Here is a 19,673-nt window from a genome sequence, read left to right as displayed (position 1 = left end):
AAAACAATACTACAACATGACGTAACGATATCATCCTGATGACTACAAAACAATGACTACAACATGACGTAACGATATCATCCTGATGACTACAAAACAATACTACAACTTGACGTAACGATATCATCCTGATGACTACAAAACAATGACAACATGACGTAACGATATCATCCTGATGACTACAAAACAATGACAACATGACGTAACGATATCATCCGTTCCAGACCGGTTCACACGGCACTTTTGGAACAGAGACCAGGCTTTCCTCCGAGGTGGAAAGCCTGGTGAGGCGAGGTTAATAATCGCCTAATCGAAATTACTTCATATAATTGCAATTATTACAATTATTACAACGTGTCACATTGTAAGGTTGTAGCTCAGCTAGTTCCGCTCTTTTAAAGATTTATTGTTAATCACAATTATTTGATTTTTTTTTTACAGTTTAACTAGCAAATCGACACGTTCTGAGCTTGTTGACTGGCCATTTTAACTATTAAAAAATGTTTTGCAAAATAGTAAAAAAAAAAGCAAAGAAGTTTAGGGATAAGAGGTTTAGCGGTGACGAAAATGGAGCCCTTACTGTTGTTACTGTTATTTGCATTGTAAAGGGCTTTTAAACTATTGTTGCTTGTGAAAGGACCACAATGGAAGTAAGTATATTTTGTGTTGATCCTCAAACTCGCATGCACGCGCACACATGCACGGACGCAAGCACGCACACACACACACACACACACACACACAAGCACGCACACACGTCCTACCTCCAACCTTGGCGTTGTACGCGACCCCAACACCACATTTGTTGTTGTCTGCCTGCATGGCGATCTCACCAGCACACCTGGTCCCATGCCTTAAAGCACACCGTCAACAACACGCACGCACACACGCACACACACATGCACACACACACATATACACACACAGGACGCGGAACATACGCACACAGACAGGAAGGACTCTTAGCAACAGCTATTCAATGTGATGTTTTTGTTTGGCTCTCACTGAATGACATGTTTAACATAGCAGATATGGATTCTGAGACGAGGGTCATCTGAGTCATCTAAAAATTGAGGCCCTGTGGTTTGATGACTAAGTGTTCACCAAAAATGACTAAGAGCCATTGTTTACTCCAACAATAGATTTGTGCACATGTCACAGCGAGTGTGTGTGTGTGTGTGTGTGTGTGTGTGTGTGTGTGTGTGTGTGTGTGTGTGTGCGTGCGTGCGTGCGCGTGTGCGTGAGGACGTGTGCACATTTGTGTGCGTATCATGTGCAACCACTGCTGGTCTGCTGCTCTCTTTTGTCACAATAATAATCGCTTTAATCACAATTATTTCAGATAATCACATTCATTTTGCACAATCGTTCCAATAGTTCACATTTATATATATTTTTTTATTATATATATATTATAGAGCTAGATGAGTAAATAGCTACATTATTTCCGCTATTTCTAAAATAACATTTCTTTGTATGCTTAAGTGATTTGTCCTGTGAAATGTTTGTTTCAGAAGCCTAAAAGCCAAACAGAAATTGTACCAAATGTTCAACGGCAAAAACACAATTTCATCTTTAATCGCAATATTTGTGTGGCAATTGAATCATCAAGTAAAATGACGTGAGCGAGCGTGATAAGTATAAGTTCAAGGTTCACTTCATTTGTCATTCCAAATCGTACTCAGGACCAGCAGTGTATATTTAAAACCTATCAATGAAAGAGAATAAGCATAAAATCCCAAATATATAACGCTGCAGTCAACATACTTGTTCTCATTGGTGGAGTCGTATCTGGGGAAGGGGTCCGGGTCGTTGTCATTGAAATCGTAGCTGGCTGCAGCATCCTGCACGTGGCACAAAAACAAACAGATTACAGAGGATGATTTCACTGCACCTCAGTGACTAAAATGTGACTAAAACTAAATTAAAACTATCCAAGAGACTTATGACTTAAACTAAAATCTAAATTTGCTGCCAAAAACAACACTGTTGGTGACCCCTGATAAGGGGGGCGGGGGAGGGGAGGGGTTTCGTTATCACTGTCGCAAAATGTCGTGCTCATGTACAGTCTTGAGACAATTTGTTATGATGTTGCAATGGCCTACACGTGCTGTGCCTGCCCTGCATGCACAGAGCTCCAATGATTGAGTGTTGTTGCCCAACACCCCTCCCCCTCCCCCTCCTCCTCCGCCTCAGTTCAGTTGTTGAAGCCTCTGTGATTAATGAGTATTTCAGTTAATTACAGAGGGAGTCATCTCCATCAGCACCCACTCTGTCTGCCCCTCCCCCCGCCCCCCCTGTCTCCATCGTACATCTGTGCTGTTTGAAATCCGAACCCACAGACACTTGTAGAGGAAGAGGAGCTTTTAGAGTTCTCCTCTCAAAAGGAAAGAGCGAGCCAAATGAAGTGTCACCTCCAATACGTTATCGCTGTTATCAACGTGTAATTACTCACCACACACACACACACACACACACTCACATGCTCACATGCAGGCTGGCAGGCACGCATGCACAAACGCACGCACACACACACCACTGTCAGCTAACTAAAATAATGGACAAAATTATATTTATATTATATTTTTCAGGTAATTTTTTTTTATAGAATATGAAATTTATAAAAACAAATATAATTTAATTTTAACATATTCAGTGAAAAAATAGATAATATCATAATATAGAAAAATGACAATCTAGAAGAAAAAAGTCCTTATCCTCTATTTTTACCTTTCGAAAAGGTCTAAAACGAACTGCAAACAGATAACTGCATCATGCGTCACCATCCATAGCAAACATTAGGCCTCATGCTGTGTTTAGACACGTGTCTAGGAAACAAGATTGCAGAAATCCTTGGAGGCGTTTTTTAATATACTGCATTTATTTATGTTCTTTATGAATCGCCCTGTGAGGTGTCACCGACCCCGTGGTTGCTTGGGAACGACGGCACAGTTGCCATGGATACGGTGTCTTATACACGTCACCGTCACCCCCCCCACCCCCCCCATTGCGTTCCGTTTGTGCTCTCAGAGTTGGGGTAGATGACGTACTGTAAGAAAGTGTCCTGCGTAGTTGGAAACATTTTTGTCTGACGTAGCTGGGGTACAGTAGAGTGTAGACACTATACACCAGCTAAGATGTAACTGGGGTACAGTAGACACTAGACACCTGCTACGATGTAGCTGGGGTACAGTAGACACTAGACACCTGCTACGATGTAGCTGGGGTACAGTAGACACTAGACACCTGCTACGATGTAGCTGGGGTACAGTAGACACTAGACACCTGCTACGATGTAGCTGGGGTACAGTAGACACTAGACACCTGCTACGATGTAGCTGGGGTACAGTAGACACTAGACACCTGCTACGATGTAGCTGGGGTACAGTAGACACTAGACACCTGCTACGATGTAGCTGGGGTACAGTAGACACTAGACACCTGCTACGATGTAGCTGGGGTACAGTATAGACACTAGACACCTGCTACGATGTAGCTGGGGTACAGTAGACACTAGACACCTCTACGATGTAGCTGGTTCCGCCATGGTTCCATTTGTACACTCTTAGTGTGAACGAGGTACCACCACCCTGACTTAGAATCAACCTGGGGACCACCACCCTGACTGATAATCTACCTGGGGACCACCACCCTGACTGAGAATCTACCTGGGGACCACCACCCTGACTAAGAATCAACCTGGGGACCACCACCCTGACTGAGAATCAACCTGGGGACCACCACCCTGACTGAGAATCTACCTGGGGACCACCACCCTGACTTAGAATCAACCTGGGGACCACCACCCTGACTTAGCATCAACCTGGGGACCACCACCCTGACTGATAATCTACCTGGGGACCACCACCCTGACTGATAATCTACCTGGGGACCACCACCCTGACTGATAATCTACCTGGGGACCACCACCCTGACTTAGCATCAACCTGGGGACCACCACCCTGATTTAGCATCAACCTGGGGACCACCACCCTGACTTAGCATCAACCTGGGGACCACCACCCTGACTTAGCATCAACCTGGGGACCACCACCCTGACTTAGCATCAACCTGGGGACCACCACCCTGACTTAGCATCAACCTGGGGACCACCACCCTGACTTAGCATCAACCTGGGGACCACTGTTGTGTTGGGAGGGGATATGGGTTAGGGACGGGTTAGTGCCTTTGTAACACTAGCTAATGCATCCCATGTGTATAATACATAATACATAATAGAATACATGTCACTTTTTCTCAACCAACAAGGTTATATTTTTCCTTCTTCTCTGGAATCCTGCCTCAATTAAAGCAGACCAGAGGTAGAAAACTGTCGTTCCCTGATGTCATCGCTAGGGACACATGCATCAGTAAGCAGGAACTGGGGATGGCAATGAAGGACCGGGAAGTCTGGCATGGCATTGTGAAATCCATGATCTCGACGGCGGTCGAAAAATGATGATGATGATTTCCTAATAACAATGGCTCAACCATGAAATCCGGTGCACTTTTCCCCTCTTGAGATTCTAACTCCCTTTTTCTGGTGAATTTCTTGACCTCCCAAATTGTCAGTAAATTACTACATTGATTGGTCATCATAGGTCACCAGGTCATTCAGTTCACGGTTTCTCAACTAGTGGAAAGAAATCAACAAACAAACCACATGCAATACCTCCACGGACCACCAGTGGTCCACGGACCACCTGTTGAAAACACCTGCCCCTATAGGAATCGTTAAGGAATTGGACCGCTAAGAGCGATTCGTTAAGGAACCGGAATTTGAAAAGCCCATTTGAAAAAAGATATGCCAGGGACCCCCATAAGAGAATATTTTTTACGGCTCTAGCAGTGATTCTCAACCCGTTTCATTTCAAGGACCCCCAGTTTGACATGCATTAGTCTACGCCGGACACCCATTTAATGGCATTTCTATCTCTGGGGCCCCCAATTTATATTGTATAAAATCAATGTTAATTTAACTCTGAGAGTGTACAAAATGGAACCAAATGGTTGGTTTCATTTTGTACACTCTCAAGAGTTACAGACCCATAAGGGTCCATTTGGTTCTACACCATCATTTAGCTGGGGACCCCCTGGAACTCCCTCAAGGACCCCTGGGAACCACTGTCCTAACCCATTCTGCCACCGAGTGGCGCGATACGAGCTTGTAGGTCTGCTATTTTTGAAAAATCGAAGACACTTTTAGAATCTGATCTCAGGTCAGAATGGGTTAATAATGAAACTGTCAGGATGTAATAGACATTTTTAGAATCTGATCTCAGGTCAGAATGGGCTAAAGGATCCCAACCCTAGTAAGAAGGTGTCTTACGTAGTTGGGGTAGATGTCGGTGTGGTTCCACTCCAGTCCGTCGTCCAGGACCGTGATGACCACTCCTTTCCCCGTGATGCCTTTCTTCCACACAGGGATCACGTGCAGGTCCAGCTTGGGCAGAGAGGAGGACGTCCGCGTGTCTTGCTGCATGGGAAAGACGAAGGAGAAGAACACAGGAAGATGTGAGAGGCAGTGGTTCTCAAACCACGGACCTCCAGGAAAGAATGTCCTGGGGGGTGCGAGCTTGTGCATCTGCAAAATCTTTGGAGAATTTTTGAGTTTTCTGAAAAACACATGTTGCTATATATTATAGCTCAAATCTAACATGACACAGATGCTTTGCGGTTTGAATGGGTTCTTAGTTTGGGGGGCGGCTAGCTGTGTCAAATAAACGATGATATCCCACTCCACACAGCCGAGCTCAGGCCCCTCTCAGAGCTGTCTCTCTGGGTCACTATGAACACACTCTGTGCTTATCAGCTAACAATGAAGCATGCTGAAAACATGAAAGGTCGCATGCACACTGCACAGCTTGGGTGGCTGACAGACGCCGCCTGCCTGGCATCGTTTCCCCCATTGACCTTTTGGAGAAATCCATTACCAGCCTGTTGGCTTTTCCTTTGTTCCAGCAGTCGTCCACTCCTCTGGCCACTTGCAGGCCATATCGCTGTAGTGTTTTCTCCGCCGTCCAACACACTCTGTGCTCTAATGATTAGGTTCTGCACACAGTGGTTCCCAAAGTGGGGTCCTCGAGAACCGCTTGACCGCTTATCTCCATATGTTGTGTTTTGTCGTAATGGAATGCCCTACTTGATCATGTTCTTGATCAGTGTCACACAAAAGTATATCAAAGGTAGCAGATCTGCAAGCTCGAAACGTGATTCCTGAAAAGTAAGTTTTGGACATAATAATTATGTCCAAAACCTTATATAATCAAAATCAGTTTTCCACATGATTTCCATATGATTATGAAAGAATAAGAAACTAAAGGGACCCTGGCTCAAAATCTTTTCAAATGGGCGTAAATACAACCAGCACACAAGCAGCCATCTGGTGCCTAACAATATCTCGCTGTTATAATTCCTTGTAACTCCCAGGGATCATGTGGAATAGTCAGTCAGTCAGAAACCTTTTATCTCTCTCTTTTCTCCAATTAATTTGATGTGCTGGTTGGTGCCTTGCATGGTTTCCGCCGCCATCGGTGTATGAATGTGCGTGTGAATGGGTGAATGTAATGCACAATCTATGTAAAGCGCCCTATATAAATGCACCATTTACAGTCAAACAGAAATGTAATCAGTACAGGGTACAGTCACTTCCAAAGGGATCACTGAAAAAGGTCCTTGCGGACATCTCATTTCCATTCAGGTCCTGTGTATTCAATTCATAATCTACTTTGTTGTGCAAGAAGAGTATTGTGCAAAATCTGTTTCCAAGGTATCAACAGCAATTTTAACTGAAGAATCTGGGAAGTTTAACTGGAAGTGGTTAAGTGTGTCTGTGGGTTTTATAAATATAAAACCAATAAATAATTATTACATTGAATTTATTGGAACATATATTTTCCATTTGCTGGAAAGTTAACAGTTTTGCTCATACGAGGTTTCCGTCTGACAGAGACAATTATGGTATTGTGTAAGCGATGTGTTCGGCGCAACAACACCAGCATAAATTGGATAATCAGCGGGAAGCGAGGAACGATGCACGAACGCACACAAACATCCTGACCGTGTTCATTCAACTCTGAGAGTGTCTAGAGATGGGGAACGGAATGCTTACAGGACCATTAGATGGTTCCATTTGCTGGCTTCAAATCTTAATGCACCGTCCTGAATGGGGCTTGTTAACACTCTGAATTTGACAGTGTTGGTCTGCCTGCGTGCACGGGAACAAATGATGATTCAGAGCAGGAGGCGTGACTAAATAAAGAAGAAGACGAGCCGCTCTGAGCGCATTATGCACACACTGCTGAGCTCCACCCCAAGATATGACTCATACTGATACCCCCCTCAAACCCCCCTCTGTCTGTCTGTCTGTCTGTCTGTCACTCTCAGCACTCTTTTGCCTCTATTGATCTGTTGATCTTTTGTTCTTATCTCGTAACTTAACTATACCTCATCATCAGAAAGGCAACAAACTCCATATCTTCTCCAAACAACATGCAACCTGTACTTCTGTGTTGTATGTTTAAATGTCTTGTTATCTCGGCACATGCCTACAAATGACTCACTTGCTGACTGTTATATAGGTCTAAGATCCCCCCCCCCCCTGTGCATACAGCTCAACTATAAGGACTCAATGGGCAGAACTCTGAACACACAGCACACAGACTCTTAGGTGTTTTAACTCTGAACACACAGCACACAGACTATAGGTGTTTAACTCTGAACAAACAGCACACAGACTCTTAGGTGTTTTAAACTCTGAGTCTAGGCGTGTTTCCTCCTCCACGTCATCAGTGCCCATACCCGAAGGCGGGGTTGGCGAAAGGGCCTTTCTGTGTGGAGTTTGCATGTTCTCCCCGTGTCCCCTAGCCTAGGGTAGGTACCCTCACAAAAAACATGCAGTAATCCTGGTCACTAAACTGCCTCCCCCTGGCCAGCCGGGGCGCCTGATGGAGGGGAAAGGAACTGGTTGGAATAATGTGTTCCTTCCACGCGCTACGTCTAACCAGGGAAACTCCCCCCTGTCAGGTGTAAAGGAGCAACTTGGACACTCAGGCATGAAGGAAGCATGAGTTCAAGTCCGTTGCTCTCCCCATGTCCCCCATATATGGGGACTAGGTTGGTGGAGGGTGTGTAGAGCCCAGGATCACATTAGATGATTGACACAGGGGTGAAAAATGGGTTACAAAATCGTGGGATAAAAAATATATAAAAAAGAAAAGAAAAAACCCTCTGAGTCTGAACACACAGCACACAGACTCTTAGGTGTTTATAACTCTGAACACACAGCACACAGACTCTTAGGTGTTTTAAACAGAACTCTGAACACACAGCACACAGACTCTTAGGTGTTTTAAACAGAACTCTGAACACACAGCACACAGACTCTGGCACAGCTATTGCATGGGGTGCACGTATAAATACACACGCACGCACGCATGCATGCACACCACACACACACACAGCCACATATGTGACCGCCTCTGGCAAAATGGTCCTCATCTCAAATAAACAAATTTTCTTTTTAACGGTACAATCATTTTAAAATGGTCATATCTCCTTCAAATATTTTCCAATTTCATTGAATGATACATCATATGAAAGCTTACATTCTGAACTTTAATGATCTGTAAAAAACTGAAAGAAATTACTCTGGTCGAGATGAGGGCCTTTCTGTCAGAGGCGGCGGTCACATATAGGGAGCGAGTACAAATACACCATGAGTCACTCCTTCCGAGTAGAACGATGGCCTCGGCCGATAAAGAATCATCCGTCTGTATTGTCTCATCTCCCTCTCCCTCTCTCTCCTGTTCTCTCTCTCTCTCTCCCTCTCTCTCCTGTTCTCTCTCTCTCTCTCCTGTTCTCTCTCTCTGTCCCTCTCTCCCTCTCTCTGTCTCTCTCTCTCTCCATGTCTGCCGTGACATCTTCCCCATTCACTCAGAACTACGCACGCACGCACGCACACGTGGCTGTTTCAACATTCTAAAAGACAAGTGTAGGGTAAATGAATGATGATAAAAAAAACCTGAGACCACATCCGTGAAATAATGACCGATGTCCGATGTTGGCATCGGGTCCAAAAATGACCGATGCATTGGTGCATGAGAGCGAAGTGTGGGTCAGGCTCTTATATAGGGCACCTACCCGCATGCACACTGTGGATATATAGATACTGTTTTCTGTCCTCTTAGTTTAACCACACATTAAATTGGGTCTTGTGTGGAAACAGAGTGCACATTAACTGCTTGCACATTAACATTAGTGTCATCAGCTGCAGATGGACAGAAATGATTCATTTCAATTTACTTCCTTACTTTCTGCTGCCTGTGACTCATGTCGCATAGTTAGTGAAGGCGCAGGGAAAATATTACTCCATGCATTATCTCTTTCTCTCTCTCTCTCTCTCAAACACACGCACGCATACACACACACACACACACACACACCCTCACACACACACACACACACACACACACACACACACACACACACACACACACTGATGGCAGGTGTTCTGAACTTCTGACCGGCACAGTGCTGTCGTTACTGTTGCATCGATGACCATCTGATGGGAGCAGTGGAGTTAAAGCTGCGCTACGTAACGTAACCTTCCTCTTCTATACCCCGGTTATGAACGCGGTTTCCTGCACAGATTCTGGTTCCATTTGAATTTGTTCTGCTAATTGATTCTAATATCGTTTCCATCCAGTTTGAGGAAAAACAAATACTAAATAATAAATAAAAAAAGCAGGGCACAGATTGTCCTCAGCATCTGACTGTGACCTGTGAGTCTGGTAAAAAAAACAATTTGATTGAATCGTGATAAATGTCAAATGTGTTTATCCAGACCTGGACTGACTGGCCACTTGACGTACCAGACATATATATATATATATGTCCCGTGGGCCGACCAATCAATGCTCCCACCCACCCATTTTTTTTTTCTTTTTGCTTCCCCAGTTTTAGGATTATTATGGTAATTGTTATAACATGGAGGGGTGTTTTTCCAGTAAAACTGGTGGTATTAGGGCTTGTTTGTTTGTGTGTGTGCCTCGACGGAACGGGACAGTAGAGTATCTGTTATCTGCGTGCCGGTAGTGGTTTGGCCGGTCTGGGCCAAATGTCAGGGGTTTTTTACCCGACTCAGTCCAGCCCTGCGTTAAGCTGCCGCCGTGCATTTGAAGGTTCATTTGAAGGTTACAGCAAATCCCATTCTTAAAAGATGTAATTCATAGCTAGTGGGGGTGATCCTAATCCAAATGTCGGGGATAAAGAGGAATGTGTTGGTAATGGATCTGTAGGGGAAGCACAGCTGTGACAAATGACAATCCATTGTTATGCGCCAGCCTAATGCCTCAATGGGCTAAAGAAGCCCCTTTCAGTGGCAAATTGGGTCTTAATGCAGGATGCTCTGTTCTATCCAACATGCTTGATCCCCCACACAGACAGCCACAGACAGGTGACGGAAATTAAAGGTGTAATTCACCCACAAAATTAGACGTATTGTCTTTCAATTACAGACCCCATGCATGAAGCCTGGAATGCATGGAGATTGTTGTCGCATTGCTGAGCCAATCATTTGATTAATAGGAATCGGTCAATAGGAGACTCAGTAGGAGACTCCGCCGGTCAACATTCTCCATGAATTCAAGACTTCATGGGGTCTGTAATTGATAGACAATAAGTCATTGTTTGGTGAACTACTCCTTTAAGCGAATGGCGGTTTTGGGACATGCAAAGAATATATTCTATTGTACAGTATGTTACTACTGTAAGTTACATTCACATGCCATTCACACGCACGTTGGTATTACTAAACTCGTAAGGGCATTGATATTTTAGGACGGCGGTTATAGGAATGCCATCTTTACAGGGTTTTTTGGGGGGGGGGCGTGTTTAAACCGAAAATAGCAGATCTACAATCTCATGACGCCTTGCAATCGGTTGTCATTGGATTTCGCTGCCCCCTAAATTGTGAGGCACCAATCAGGGCCCAATATGCGAATGTGGGGCGGGTTTATCACCAGAGGTATAAGTTTAACATAGTTTTACTGGTTTAGGGTCAAGGTTAGGTTAGGTATAGTGTTACTGAGTTAGGTTAGGGTCAGCTATTTAAAATGTTTGTATGGTCTTCTTTCTCGCAACTTCAGTGTTCTATGTTTCAATGGCTTATTGTGCTTATTGCAAATAGTTTTTTCGGACCCTGTTATCGCTGCTTGTAGCTATATTTCATATTGACTTCACATTTAGTTCATAATAAGTTACTTTTGCACGATTGAAGGTGAATGAAGGCAGCTATTGGCAAACAAACAAACATCTGTCTTGTAGTCCTCACCTGATGCAACAAACATCTGTATTGTAGTCCTCACCTGATGCAATCATGTGTCAATGTTGTCAGTTACTGGGAAGTCGGTAGTCAAGAATTTTCCACAGAAAAAGGGAGATAGATTCTCAAGAAGAGAAGGAGCGCCAATGTAAGGTGTGCCCATAATGGCATGTGTCTGCTCGCTCATACATAAGATACGATCAGTATAAAGTGTCGCAGTCCCGCTCCCTTTCATGACGACGCCAGGCCCAGGAAATAATTCCCAATGTATTTTCCCCATAGACATTTCAAAAAGTATTTATTTAAAGACCTTTTAAGCGTCGTACAAAGCCAACTCGAGTTGTGACAGATCATGACAACAAACACAATATTTTGGACCAAAACAAATAATTACAAAGAAGAAAAACAACAAAAAAAAGTGTTGTAACCTGCCGTTTTATTCTTCTTTCTAATTATTTGTTCGGCCCGAAAGTTTTTGTTTGTTTTCACTTTGAGAACCAATGATATCAAAAGAAGAGGCAAAGTCTCTTCTTTTGGTTACATGTACAGTATGTACGGCTTTAGGCTGAAGGGGAACATACCAGATACCACTGCTGGTTCCACATGGGGTCTACATGTACATGTACATACATGTACAGTATGTACGGCTTTAGGCTGAAGGGGAACATACCAGATACCACTGCTGGTTCCACATGGGGTCTACATGTACATGTACATACATGTACAGTATGTACGGCTTTAGGCTGAAGGGGAACATACCAGATACCACTGCTGGTTCCACATGGGGTCGTCGAACAGTTTGTCCACCGGGCAGTCCCTGCACTCCCGCAACGACGCTCGCTTGCTGCGCTGCCTCTCGTACTGCTGCTCCGCCCACAGCACCTATCAGAGAGTAATCAGAGTATGTAATATCACATTATTATTATTACTACCTTTTACCTTACTTGAGTATTTCCAATTTCCAATACATTTACTGATCTACTCCACTATATCTCGGATCCAACTATACTCTTATGTTTTTGTTATTTGTTGTTTTTGAGTGGTGCAACCACTCCTATAGACAGCTATGTGTGTGGCTGTGTCCCTGGGTCTGTCCCTGTGTCTCTGGCTGTGTCCGAGCACAAACATAGCATTAGTTCACCACCAAGTGTCACGTTGCACAGCCTAACACACAGACACAGACACACACAGGCCAGGGAGGAGTACAGTACAGTACAGTACAGTACAGTACAGTACAGTACAGTACAGTACAGTACAGTACAGTACAGTACAGTACAGTACAGTACAGTACAGTACAGTACAGTACAGTACAGTACAGTACAGTACAGTACAGTACAGTTCAGACGGGTCTGACTTTTATGGAAAAATGTAGAATCGTGTGAGAATATATTTTTCCATGAAAAGTATTTTCATGGTCAAAATGAGAATCGGGTGAGAATCGGGATCTCAATTCTCGAGATTCACATCTGAGCAGGAATCGTGCAGCACTACCCTCACAGTGCGTTATAACAGCGGGCGAGCATCGGCTGATCACATCGCTTGGTATCGCCCAAAAAGATGAATTATTTTAATCTTTTCGGGCAACGTTCAGTCGCCCACTTTTCGACTATCGCCTGTTCGCTTGCTATCGCCGGTAGTCGCCGGCTGTCGCCCGCTGTTAAAACGTACTGTCAGAGTTAGACTCGGGTCCAAAAGTGAGGGTCTTTTACTTTGTCCAATTAGACCTTACCCGATCATCCTCTGTGAGCCTTTTGGTGATATGTGGGGCACTTCTCTTCATCCGGGGAGGATGGCTGGTGTGTTTAATCAGGAAAAGGTTTTCCATGGCCCCAATCTGCAGACAAGACAAACAAGAACCTATTTTATACCTGTATGTATAGGAAGGGATATCTCATCACAAAAAAACATGTTCATCCTGCATCCTGTCAAGACATTATACGCAAGAACTATGACTCTATGGGCCCTATTTTCGTCAGTGCTAAACCCTGCTTATCAAGTTATCCCTAAACGTATTTGCTCTCTCTTCTTTCTTTTTTCACTGTTATACTAGTGGAGTGAGGAACCCAAGGGCGAGACTCAGGGTGGGGGCGTAGTCTCTGGAGCTGACGGTCATCTTTGCTCTACTCGGAATGAGCGGTGGTTAAGGTCAAGCAGAAGGAGGTCTCTTCTCCCGAAACTGCGTATGAATACAACTTCCCTTAAAATTCTTCAACTAGCCGATCTACATCAACACGTTGTGAGCTTGTAGATCGGCTATAAGAGGTAAGGGGTGGGCGTGGCGCAAGATATAGCCCTAAGTAAAAAATGTGTATTTTCACTTTGGATAAAATCTATAATGTTTCTTGCCTGACACTATACACTGCGGCAGGAGTTACATTTAAGTGCTGCTAAATCAGATAATATGCTTACTTTATTTCCAAGCACCAAAACATGGATGGGTCATATGGGCAGATCCATTCAGAGTCAGACATATCTCATCTCATGCTGCTGCACAGTAAAACTCCTCAGGGTGAATTGACCCATTTGTAACTCTAGAGTTACAGCCTGCCCTATACTGTAAATTAAAATGACTTTGGAGTGACAGCCAGGCCACTTCATTGATGCAGAGAAGAGTCAAGGACAAAAGCAGTAGGAATGGACAGCATTTCCCGGAGAAGCTACAGGTGGACAAACAACCTGTTGGACTTGTTTAGTCTATATACAATGATCTTCATGAACAGGGATTTTTTACAGCCAGGCTTAAAACGCAGGTTTTATAATGTCTAAAAGACTCAAGTGAAATGTGGACCATCGTAGCTGCATACTATGACACTTGAACCGCAGAACGATGATGGTGATGATGGTGGCGGTGATGATGATGATGATGATGATGATGACGAACAAGACAGTGGTATAAGAACATACAGTACAGTATAAATCCCAGCAGGGCTGCAAGGCAGGACTGAAAGCTTAAGTTAATCATTGACCACTGTCTTTAAGAGCATCAGGTTCATGTGAATTAATGAGCTGGTCGTGCAAAGATCCATACTCTAATGTGTTTGCAGTGCACAACACAGGCCTGTGTGAACAGGAGATAAGGTGCAGGATTGGGGAAATGAAAATAAATAAAAAACATACTCAGTTTTGAGTAATCATGAGGGTTGTGTGTACACAATTGAGTGATAGATTGATTGAATCTGTGTGCTTTTACGGGATGACAAAGCGCTGAATATAATAATTTGGGCTATCGTAAAAGCCATGAGTTTGCTGTTAATTGACATTATCAATTAACCACAAAATCAAATAACAGGACATTATACAATATAGTTACACATAAATGTTGTTGTTTTTCATCACAGTATGAATAATCTTATTTTATTGCTAACCCATTAAGGCTACCCTACCCTTAAACAAAACAGTGCTGAACCACATGTGACAATTAGGCTTGTTATCACCCTGGATCCTACAATGAATGACCATCTCTGGATATTATATTCATCATAAGCAATATAGTTTCACTTTCAACACAACACAAGCCCTGTTCTGTTCTTATATGCACACTGAAATAATTCAGAAAGAAAAATAAAAGCTCAAAGCATCTCGATTCTCGCGGAAGTATTAGGTGTAGGCTACAATATGCATCGTAGCTACGACTGACAGCGTCGCTTGGCGACAAAGCCAAGTCAAACTAAACGGCTTGGAGATATATTTTAGCCTATAGTGCTTTTCGCCAAGCGACACAGCCAGGCTACTTTGTGGAAGAAATAGGCTAATCAGTGTCAAACGATCCGGGGCGCGTTGGTTTGGTGGTTGTTCTCTGCTCTGCCCTCTCCCCCTCCCTCATCAACCTACCGGTCGGAGCATCTGGTATCCCAGTTCTCGGGCCACCGTGTCGGCGGCATCCTTGCCGCCGGAGATCTCCACTGCCCACTGGTTGACATACACTCTGTCTAGGTCTGACTGTGACACAGCGGCGGCAGCGTCCATGGAGGAGGAGAGGAGAGCCGCGACAACACAGCAACACAGCACAGCCGCTGGGCGACGACATCTCACTTCCATCTCAAAGATTACAAACAAAAACAAAAAAGATAGAAGAAAAAAAAAAGAATAATAAAAATGATACAAAAATAGCCTCTACAATAACACTGCCGAAATGCTCAAGTCTAGAGCGATAATAATCCTCATTAATAAATAAATAAGCCTTATATGAATTAATTCGCTTCCCGAAATACTTCTTCTTTCACCCTCCAAGAAGCAGCTGGATGGGAGCTGAGGGGACTTGAAAATGCGTGTGTTGTTCCATCCAAGAAGAAATGAAGCTGTGGTGGTGGTGGAGGGGGAGGGAGGGAGGGAGGGAAGGGGAGGGGGGGGGGGGGGTTGTTACACGTCAAATTACGGGTGCTCTGACGTCAGATTGTCGTCCACCTGTGGTAGGATCGGATGTGTGTGAGCTCCATGGTCCCTTGGGAGTAATACGTCTGAACTGATGGGAGGGTGGGAGGGTGCATGTGATCCAACCTAAAAATAACCCACTATTCTTCTTCCTACTATATTAGATTATAGCCTTCGGGCTTTCTTACTTTTTTCTCACCGTTTTTCAAAACAACAGAGAAAGCAAAAGAAAAACGACGATTTCCATTTGAAGAAAAATAAGGACGGAATTGTATAGGCTTGTGCGTGAGGAATTGACTCATGGAGTTTTTATTTATTTATTTATTATGAGGCACGTGTGTGCTGCATATTTTAAGACATGCATGCCTATTGCATAATAACCCGTTTTCACACGCAAGATGACACATTTTGCAGCTATTTATTTTCCCTCCCCCAATTCGACAATAATACGTGAGAATTGTTTACGTGGTTTTGCATAATATTCTATATTATTATATTGTTTGATAAATGTCTCAATGAATTCAATTGAATACATAGGACGTCAATGGAAATAAGCCATGGGCTTTTTCTGTGGTTATCCTTTAGTTTTGTTGCCTATATATAAGTCTGTAGCCTACCTCTGTGCTTTTCCCCCCTGAAAACTGTTAATAAAGTAGTAGGCTATTCAATGAATCAATGAATCAATACAAAATAAAGAAATAAACCCCGTTCAGTGGCATATACATCACATATAGGCTTAATTGACAAGATAGCCATTTCATAATGAAAAATCTGAGTGATTGTATATTATGCTTTGATAATAAAACCAATGATCCCTTTGCTTCGTTTGTCGCCGACCATATGGACAACAAATTAAACTTCTCGGATGAAATCTTCTTCAGTTTCAGGACACATAACCAGCTCGGTGACTTTGGCCCGCATGGTGGAATGAATGAATGATGGCTGATGATGAGGATGCGGCCGTGACTCGTGACGCCCCTGGCATCGTGCAATATGTACGTCATCAGTTGACTAGGAGTCCAGTGCAGGATTCAGCACCGAGACATGTGGACAGCTCCTTATGTATGTGTCATCACGACTGTAAGGTCTTTTTTTAATATGGGCTGCTTTTCATTGGTTGAAAGTTTATTTTAAAAAGCTCACAACACGTTGTGAGATTGTAGATAATTTTTGTGACATCACATGTGTGCATAACATGACAAAAAAAAGACAAAAGGTTAGTTTGTGTGATACATGATTAAGATTATAGCCTATCGATACATTTTTAATCTAGACTACGCTATAGCCTTAGCCTATGATACAACCAAAATATTTTGTAGAAATGAGTGTGTGAATTCAAAGAGCCAATACTGGTGCTGAAATCAACCGATCAAAGAGGTGAAATCCTTCATATGAACTCCTTCATATGACTCTCACATTAATCATCATTAATTCTGTTAAGATTTAGAAAGTTAAACAAAACAAGAGTTTGGGTTAACGACACAATCTGGAGAGCTTAATTCCATTAAGATTAAATGTTGCAGCATTGAGCAGAGATGTAAGGCATGTAGGCCTATAGCATTGATATTCTACCTGCTAAGATATAGAATAGAGGCCTACATGCAGGCATGCCTTATGAGTGTGGGATGCAGTTGCTTTATAGTCAGAAAATATGTAATCTTAATATATAATACGGTAATGACTTTATAGCATCTTTCAAAACACAAGATAGGAAGAGAAGCATTTCTGGGATATTTCTGTAGGCTATACCTGACACGACACACATACACAGGCACGCACGCACGCACGCACGCATGCATGCACGCACACGCAAGCGCGCACACAACACACACACACACACACACACACACGTCACACACACACACACACACACACACACACACACACACACACACACACACACACACACACACACACACACACACACACACACCATCACCACCAGTCAGGAATCAGGATGTTATAAACCTGTTGTAGGTTATCACAATAGAGCAATTACAGTATACCTGCATGTTCCTAGTTCTTCTGAAAACATACACACAGTACACAGTAGTCTTACTGTAAACATAGGCTACAGCCGCTACACATAAGTACATACAACATACAGCATTATGTCCACTGGCCAGCTCTGTTTGGAAGAAACGCCCTGAAGCTGCCACTGAAATCCATCATCTTGGGTTACAAACAAGGTGAGGCTCGTATTCTAGCTGAGAGACTCGCCTGATCCGTCTGTCCGTTACACCAAGGCCCTGTACAGTACATCCAGTATGTGAAGGGTGGCTCCTGTACTTTTACTCCACTACATTTATTTGAAAACTTTAGTTAGTAGTTATACTTTGTAGATTTTGATTATTACAAAACATACATTAACCATTTCAGCCCCATATATATATATATATATAAATTATATATATATATACACACATACACACACATTTCGGCCATTTGAAAATAGCCGATCTACAAGCTTATAATGTGTTGCGATGGGACGCATTGTGAGCTTGTAGATCTGCTATTTTCTAAAGATTTTTTTATACATTTGAAAATGTGAAATTAGTACTTTTACCTTTGGTACTTTATGAACATTTTGATGCCAATACTTTTGTGCTTTTACTCAATTATACATTTTGAATTCCGGACTATTACTTGTAACGGAGTATTTATGTCATGACCTGGCTCTAGGCCATAACAAAAAGGAGGAAGACACGGCTTTTAAAAGTGCACAAACCAATATTTATTTACAATATAAACAACTTAATCATGTGGGGTGTGTTAATCAGTGAAATCAGTAGTGTAGGTGAGACTGGTGAGTGGATGTGTGGTAAATGTAGTGTGGGCTGTTGAATGGTGCAAACTGCAAACCAAAGGACAAACAAACTAGATCTAAAGTGTTGCTGCCAACAGGAAGAGAGAGAGAGGGTGAGTGTGGCAAACACCCAGTCCTTATATAGGGCACACTGGGAATACTGGCCAGGTGCTCCCAATGTACTGATTGGCACCCCAATTTCCCAACCTGCAGGCCTCGTAAAGACAGATAAGAGTAGGTAGCACAGAACCTGGTAGGCCAAGCTACAGGGGGCTGTGACGCTTACTTACTTAACAAAACATTTGAGTACTTTTTCCAGCACTGCTCCCAGCCAGCTGATGACCCTGCAGGCAGCACAATGGCACCACCAGAGGTGTGTCAGGCAGCATTGCCCAGCAAATGTCTCCACTTGTGCTTTCATCTTCCTGAAAATATATAGTTATGTATTGTACACTGGCCAAACATTTAGCCCGAATCACAGTCCACATAATATGAATGAACTATTTTGTTTGATTAAAAAAGAGAGAATCAACCACTTTCAACCGGGCGTCTCTATTTTGTCCACAAAATTGCCATATACAATCTAAAAGCATCTGTACACTCTTAAAGGAGCACTTCACCTATTGTGGCTGTGGGCAGGTCATCATGACATCATCGATTGGGATTAATGGAAACCACAGCCTTTCTCTTCCTGGAAAGTTAGCATGCTGAAATAGAAACCATTGTTCTTGCGGAAATACGGTCTGAGAGGTTTGAGTTAAATATGTCTAATTGTTGTATATGTATAGGCACTGAGGAGGTGGATTTAGGAGCTAAACCAACAAGAGCTTTGTAAGCGGAAAATAACAATTATTTATTGAACCACGAGCCAATTAATAATTTATTGAAGGACTAATGTGTTCAGCTCTTCTTGTCCCTGCAGTGAACACTCTGGTTGCAGTCTTTCCAGAGAGCATTACAGTAATCTATGGTTGAATACTTTGTGTTGGGGGAACATTTAGTTTAAAACAGTAGTTTGTCTGACAACTTACCCTTGTGGGACCCCACTGGAAATGTAGTCTTCTGATTTGAAATGAACAAGAGACACAGATAATGTCCTGCCTTTTAGATAGGAGGAAAACCAGTAAAGAACACAGCCACATATTAGGCCGAAAATAATCAATCTCTCTATCA

General features: G+C 43.1%; 1 protein-coding gene across 1 annotated transcript in view; it reads right to left on the bottom strand.

Annotated features, from left to right (window-relative positions):
- Nucleotides 1–15,428, bottom strand: part of pcsk1 (proprotein convertase subtilisin/kexin type 1) — a gene marked incomplete at its 3' end in the record, with an annotated part of 29,470 nt that extends 14,042 nt beyond the window's left edge. Inside the window, exons 1-6 of the mRNA XM_083772279.1 lie at nt 15,155–15,428; nt 13,053–13,157; nt 12,083–12,205; nt 5,330–5,476; nt 1,768–1,844; nt 765–853 (exon numbers count right to left, since the gene is read on the bottom strand). Of these exons, the coding sequence (XP_083628405.1) occupies nt 765–853; nt 1,768–1,844; nt 5,330–5,476; nt 12,083–12,205; nt 13,053–13,157; nt 15,155–15,361 (748 nt within the window). The 5' untranslated portion in view covers nt 15,362–15,428. The remainder of the gene's footprint in view (nt 1–764; nt 854–1,767; nt 1,845–5,329; nt 5,477–12,082; nt 12,206–13,052; nt 13,158–15,154) is intronic.
- Nucleotides 15,429–19,673: the final 4,245 nt, after the last annotated feature.

Source organism: Protomyctophum parallelum (assembly GCF_964188405.1).
Source record: "Protomyctophum parallelum genome assembly, chromosome: 8".
Lineage (NCBI taxonomy): Eukaryota > Metazoa > Chordata > Actinopteri > Myctophiformes > Myctophidae > Protomyctophum > Protomyctophum parallelum.
Note: the sequence above shows the minus strand (reverse complement) of the source record. Positions and strands in the feature narration are given on the sequence as shown.